The 7,282-nt window shown below is 43.6% G+C and overlaps 1 protein-coding gene across 2 annotated transcripts in view; it reads right to left on the bottom strand.

Annotated features, from left to right (window-relative positions):
- Positions 1-1,558: 1,558 nt before the first annotated feature.
- The window catches only part of KCMF1 (potassium channel modulatory factor 1), an 87,666-nt gene continuing 81,942 nt past the window's right edge, over positions 1,559-7,282 (bottom strand). For both annotated transcript variants that reach the window (XM_062209749.1, XM_062209750.1), the window contains exon 7: positions 1,559-4,032. In XM_062209749.1, coding sequence (XP_062065733.1) covers positions 3,771-4,032 — 262 coding nt within the window. In that variant the 3' untranslated portion in view covers positions 1,559-3,770. The remainder of the gene's footprint in view (positions 4,033-7,282) is intronic.

The following is a 7,282-nucleotide window of genomic DNA, read 5'->3' as shown; positions in this document are numbered from 1 at the left end:
CCCTTACCCCACCCCTAGAACTCCCCCTTCCAAACTGATTCTTAGGACTATGAACCATGGACATCTACGCCATGCTGACAGCCATGGAGTGGGATGCTTTGTTCTGAGAACTAAGGTTTGGACCTATCCAGAAAACTCCTCTTATTTTATACGAGTCTAAGTATAATTGAAGTTAAGAATCCACTATCCTTCTAGTAGCAAACCTAGGAGCCTATTCTAAAGGTTTTTTTAAAAAAAGAATACCAATGTCATCTAAACACAAAGCCAAAGTGATGTGGCACAGCAGGTGAAGCAGCTGCTTGGGATGCCTGCGTTCCACATTAAGAGTGTCTGGTTCCAGGTTGGGTGGCTGGTAAAGTCGCCGCCTGCAGTGCCAGCATCCCATATGAGCATTGGTTCTAGTCCCGGCTGCTCCACATCCGATCCATCTCTCTGCTATGGCCTGGAAAAGCAGGGGAAGATGGCTCAAGTCCTTGGGCCTCTGCACCCGCATGGGAGACCCAAAGAAGTTCCTGGCTTCAGATCGGCAAAGCTCTGGCCATTGCAGCCATCTGGGGAGTGAACCAGCAGATGGAAGAACTCTCTCTGGCTCTCAAATACATAAGTATTAAAAAAAAAAAAAAAAAGTTTCTGCTTCCAGTCCTGGATACTCCACTTCTGATCCAAGTTCCTGATCATGTACCTCCTGAGAAGCAACAGGTGATGACTCAATTGTTCGGACCCTGCCACTCATATGAGAGACTTGGATGGAATTCTGGGCTCTTGGCTTTGGTCTGGCCCAGGCCCAGCTGTTATGGGTATCTGGGGAATGAACCAGTAGATGGAAGATTTCTCTTTCTCCTTGCCTTTATAATGAATAAAGCTTGATGCAAAGCCAACCACAGCAACTGTACCTATGCCTGCAGCTACAATAGGCAGAACAGCTCTTTCTATTTGTTCAAACACACACTTTTAGGAGAGTGGACGAGAAACAACCAAGGAAGTCATGAGCCAGATTCAACTACTTGGGTCAAACTCAAATTCCACCACTCTCTGTGCCTCAGCATCGAGGACAACGATGCCAATGGGTATTCTCACGCAGTCATGGCTTCCAGGGTACTGGAGGGGTGTGAGGCTCTTAAAACGCACTGCATATTCCATTCCTAAAGGTACACAAAAACATTCTCAGCAGATCTCACCCTTCACTGTAAAAATTTTGAATTCTCTATGAGTCAGCGAGGTCAACTTCTTGCAGAATACCTTGAGCAAAAAGATTTACATTATTTCCACACAGGAAGTAAAGACAAAGCACTGCAGAACATTTACAGACCCATACCCTAAACATTCAAAACTCAACAAAAAACAACTCTCAAAACTCAGGATCTGGTCCTTAGGAATTTGAAGGTGTAGTCAAAATAAACAATAGTATATTTTGACTTTGTCCCCTCTCCATCAAAGTCTCTGTGATTTATTTTTATTCAGTAGTACATCCAGTAGTAAGTTGTTGATTCAGAAACTAAAGAAAAAGGACACAAGGATTTGAAGGACTTAAATATATTTTATATTGATATTCTGTGTCTTTCTAAACCCTAAAATAATACATTATTATTGATTACATACAGGATGAGGTGAGGTATTTGTAAAATATCTGGTAAAAAATAATTAATATACAGTATTCTACATGAGATGGAATTTTATGAACCTTTAGGTCTTCTGAGTGTTAAATTGATCATCTAAATTAAACTGCCCTGAATGGACTTACAGTTGTTCCCCAAAACCATGTTAAAAAATGAAGGATCTTACATTTTCCCAAAATTTGTGCAGAAAAGGGAAAACACATAATTGGCAATTTCTTTTTCTCACATCCAAAGTAATGCATTCACACAAAATCAGGATCTTCATGTTTAGCATAAGAAAAAAAATACTGGATTAGAGATATAAAATCTCTGAGTAATACTTAGGCTAATTTACCAACACCAAAGAAATTCAAGTGGTCAACAGTCTTGAAAATGCTTTATTGAAATGTGTGACTTATGTGCAGAAGATGTGTTTGAAAAGACCACAGTTTGAAAAATGGTTTTTTGAAACTTCTCAACAACCAATTGAAAAAAAAGAAAATCCTTACTGGACTCGACTCCTAGTTTAACTAGAAGCCTGGTGTAAAATCTTCCTCTAAAACATCTTCCGTTACAGAAACTAAGGAAAACAAGGCTATCAGATTTGGAAATCCTTGGGGTCTGAAGTTTCAGAGGAGAAGCAACAGTTCTTGAGACATGTAGGATGACTTTTTTTTTTGGTTACATTTGGATGAACATGGATTTCACAGTTCTCAGAAGAACACCAGAGGGGTGTTCAAGTCTGTATGCTTGTCATGTGGAGGAAACAGACAGACGGGAGAGGAGAGGGAGGCTCGGGGACAGAGAACCGGAACAAGACATGATCAGGTGAAGTCTAGTTATGAATTTATCAGAAGCTGTGCGCACCTTTTTGTAAAGTCTTAAATGTACATTCCAAAAACTGCCCCCCAGCCCAGAAACCCGTTGTTCCTGCCTTGGAGCTATTGTGAAAGTCTATGCACAAAACTGGAACAGAAAATAAAAAATAACCCAGCCCTTGCAAACCCCTAAACAAAACCAAAAAAGCTGTACATTTTTTTTTACACACAGGATTAATAATATAGGCATATAGGTGGCATGATTCAATTAAAAGGCTTTACTTTTAATGCCAGGAAAAAACCCCAATAAATAAAAGGTGCTAAGGTTAGCAGTAAGAATTTGGTTGTAATATCATGACAAGATCTGGGAAGGCAAACCCTCGAAGCTCCCCTGATACTGACCTGTCTCAGCACACTACAAAGCAGATACATAACGCAAGGTATGATTGAGAATGTGAGATTTTTAAAAACAAAGACAACATAATTCAGGTTAACTTTGTTGAACAGTGAATAAATGAAATTCATCTACACCTGAATAAAACATATTTAACAATTGAAAAATTTTAAACAACCACAAAAAATAAAAACTTTAAACAAACATGAACAGGATTTGTTTTTAGGGCACACAAACGCCCCTGCAGCAGATTCTGACAGCAGCTGGACTGGCTGGTGTGTCTTCCACAGACTGAGTTAGAGACAGGTCGAGCTCCACACGGGCAGATGACTGACAGGGCGACAGGACAGTCACACAGGGCGGAGCGCCACACCAGGCTGCGACCCCCAGATCCGCTGCAGAGCCGGCTTTGTGCACAGGAGGCACACAAAGAAAGGGGATTCAGGCAGACATTATTCAAAAGCTACTTCGTCAGGCAGCCATTGAGTAATGTGCAGGAAAGCTTTGGGCTTTTTTTTTTTTAAGTTTTACTCCTTGTATTTAATTTTTTAAATAACAAGGTCACTAAAACTCATGCACGCTGCAAAAAACCTCATGCAGTAGTTAAGGTAAACCATCCAAGCAGTTTTTATTCATTAATATTCATAAATACACACAGCAGCTTCATTAGAGATTTCAATTTTCCTCTTCAGTTTGAATGTGGAGTATTAGGAGAGCCTTTGCATGTCAAGGTACAGGAAGCAGAGATCACCCCTGCACTGCTACCTACATTTACCTGCTAGAAGTAAAAATTAGTTAAGTGGAAATGATTATCGTATATATTCTCTCTTCCTTTTGCATGTACACAATGTAACAAGAGTGACAGACCTGAAGTTACAATCACCAAACAAACCCAAGACAGCTGTTGTCCACTTTCATTGGCAAATACAGCACAGAGGACATCGTCTGCGGATTGGGAGGTCATCAAAGAGGAGGTGGTGGAGGCTCATTTCCTTTATTACTCTCTTTGAGATTGAGATTTTCTAAAGCAACATCTAGAGGCATAATATCTACACAGCCCATAGCACCAAAATCTGCCAGCTCCCCCCGTTCCTCCTCGTCTGAGGACGAGCTCTCTTCGCGCACTAAAGTGGACAGAAGGAGCTCCTGGACAAACAGGCTGCGGTCTGCACGCTCGCTTTCCATGGACTGACGCTCTGTTTCAGACATTTTAGGATCATTCAACCTGTGTAAGTTAAAAAAGAAAATGCCTTATTGGTAAAAAGTCAATGAACAACGGCATCGTCAACTTCTACAGAGTCCTCCATTGTGCAAGCTTAGCACATCACAAAATTCAGAGTCACAGACATATTCCTGGAACACCTGGCTCTGATTTATCCCCTTAATTATGTTGAGATGAATCCCCCACATTGGTGGCAATAGTTACCCTGAAGTGGGAATTTGTGCCATAATTAGATTGAACAAGAAAAAAAACATACCATTTACATTTCACCTACTCCCCCCTCCAGAGAAAACTGCTGAAAATTCTGAGGAAAATAGTATTTTTAATAGGTTAGATGCTTGGGAAAGTAGTGATTTCCCTAATAGAATTTCACCTGTGGGTAGCAAAAATAGGAAAGCAGCAGCTGGTTCACAAAAACAAAATCTGTAGGGAGCAGAACAGTCAGCTGAAAAACACTCGCCAAGAATCTCCAACACGTCCACCTAACTTCCTGGAATGAAGAACGGCCAGCAGCCTGAGAGGGCAAGAAAACACACCCTCTCCTGCATCTCTCCTACCAGGGACCTGCAGCAGAGCAGGGCTGGCCCAAGATCTACCTGCACTATATTTCACATGCACTTAAGAGACTGGGACTACGCTAGGAAACGTGGCCCATCTGAACAGTCTAGACATACCAAGAGTTGAAAATTCTACTTACCACTTACTAAATGGCTTAAAAACATCAATTCTGGGGCTGGTGCTGTGGCGCAGCGGGTAAAAGCCGCCACCTGCAGTGCTGGCATCCCATATGGGTGCCGGTTCAAGTTCTGGCTGCTTCACTTTCAAACTAGCACTCTGTTATGGCCTGGGAAAGCAATGGAAGATGGCCCAAGTCCTTGGGCCCCTGCACCCATGTGGGAGACCCGGAAGAAGCTCCTGGCTTCGGATCAGTTCAGCTCTGGCTGTTGTGGCCATTTGGGGTGAACCACTGGAAGGAATCTCTCTCTGCCTCTCCTTCTTTCTGTGTAACTCTGACTTTCAAATAAATAAATAAATCTTAAAAAAAAAAATCAATTCTCCAATTAAAAACACAGGCAAATTCTGCTTAGCTTCAGTACCACTCTATACCTTCTATGGCAAAGAAAGGGAAACCAGTGGGAATAGCAGGGGTCAGGAAAAGTGAGGGAAAAGATGGGAGGACTGTGCGAGAATGCCTACTGGTCACACACGACAAGCACTTCTTCCTGACTCCACGCTTGTCACCGACCAGCACTCGGCAGAGAAGCAGCCCAAAGTCAGCATAAATGAATCTTACTGGGCCCTGACCATGGGCCAGGCTCTGTTCTAAGAGCTTTTTGGGTGTAGTAGCTTTTTTTTTTTTTTTTTTTAAGATTTATTTATTTATTTGAAGGTCAGAGTTACACAGAGAGAGAAGGAAAGGCAGCGAGAGAGAGAAAAGTCTTCCATGTGCCGATCCAAAGCCAGGAGCCAGGAGCTTCTACCAGATCTCCCATGTGGGCGCAGGGGTCCAAAGACTTGGGTCATAGTCTACTGCTTTCCTGGGCCATAGCAGAGAGTTGGATCAGAAGTGGAGAAGCCAGGACTCGAACCGGCACCCATATGGGATGTTGGCACTGCAGGTGGTGGCTTTATCTGCTACACCACAGTGCCGGCCCCTGTAGTAGCTTTTGTAATTCCTATCAGTTAGGACTTGTTATTACTAACTTTTTTTGCAGGAAAAGGAAACTGAAGCAGAGATTAAGTGACTTGCTCAAAATCTTAAAGCTCTTAAGTTTAAAACCACAACTGAATGATTAAATCTATGGCTCAGAAAACAAAAGATCAAAAATTTCAGAACTTAAAGAAAGCAAAGAATCTGAAAGGTAGTTACATAAAAGCCACTAAATCCATAGTGAAAGGTAATGATTGGTGATATTTATGGTTAAAACTAAGTGAAGAGGGGCCAGTGCTGGGCACAATGGGTTAAAGCCCTGGCCTGAAGCACTGACATCCCATATGGGTGCCGGTTCTAGTCCCCAGCTGCTCCTCTTCTGATCCAGCTCTCTGCTGTATCTTGGGAAGGCAGTAAAAGATGGCCTAAGTGCTTGGGACCTTGCACCCATGAGGGAGACCTGGAAGAAGCTCCTGGCTCCTGGCTTTGGATCAGCTCAGCTCTGGCCGTTGTGGCCATCTGGGGAGTGAACCAGTGGATGGAAGAGCTCTCCCCCCTCTCTCTGTGCCTCTCTGTAGCTCTTTCAAATAAACGAGTAAATCTTAAAACACACACAAACACACACAACTAAATGAAGAGTATCACAATAGAGTATCTAATAGGATAGGAGGTTAGGCAGTTTATTAACACACTCTCAATCCAAAACTATAGACGTGTTAAAACCTGAAATACACTGCATGTTCTTAGCTTTGGAAAAGGCCTTTGGTAACAAGGAAAAATCAAGAGAAGTCAAATCTATTACAGAAAGATTACAGGGTATATAGAAGACTACCTACAAAGTGATCAGGCAAACTGGAAACATACAGACTAAAGCCTTCTGCCCTTTAAAGAAAGCATGTGATTTTTTTTTTTTTTTTTTAAACAGGCAGAGTGGACAGTGAGAGAGAGAGACAGAGAGAAAGGTCTTCCTTTTGCCGTTGGTTCACCCTCCAATGGCCGCCACAGCTGGCGTGCTGCGGCCGGCGCACCGCGCTGATCCGATGGCAGGAGCCAGGGACTTATCCTGGTCTCCCATGGGGTGCAGGGCCCAAGCACTTGGGCCATCCTCCACTGCACTCCCTGGCCACAGCAGAGAGCTGGCCTGGAAGAGGGGCAACCGGGACAGAATCCGGTGCCCCGACTGGGACTAGAACCCGGTGTGCCGGCGCCGCAAGGCGGAGGATTAGCCTAGTGAGCCGCGGCGCCGGCATGATTCTAATATTACTGTTTTGACTTTCAGGGAAATAATTTAGAAAATGCTCCATTCCCAACGAGCATGTAAAATCTGATTCCCTGATGTGCCAAACTTCATTTGGGATCTAAAAAGGAATGCAAAGTGGTGAGGGCCTTTAATTTGGGGTTGGTAAAACTAGGTGGCTCATGGGGCCAGCGCTGTGGCCTAGTGGGTGAAGTCGCTGCCTGCAGTGCCGGAATCCCATATTCGATATCCCGGGTTCGAGTCCTGGCTGCTCCATCTAGCTCTCTACTATGGCCTGGGAAGGCAGTGAAAGATGGCCCAAGTCCCTGGGCCCCTGCACCCACGTGGGAGACCCGGAAGAAGCT

The sequence above is a fragment of the Lepus europaeus genome, chromosome 13, assembly GCF_033115175.1.
Source record: "Lepus europaeus isolate LE1 chromosome 13, mLepTim1.pri, whole genome shotgun sequence".
NCBI classification, from domain to species: Eukaryota; Metazoa; Chordata; class Mammalia; order Lagomorpha; family Leporidae; genus Lepus; species Lepus europaeus.
The sequence above is the reverse complement of the archived record's forward strand: the minus strand, read 5'-3'. Positions and strand labels throughout refer to the sequence as shown.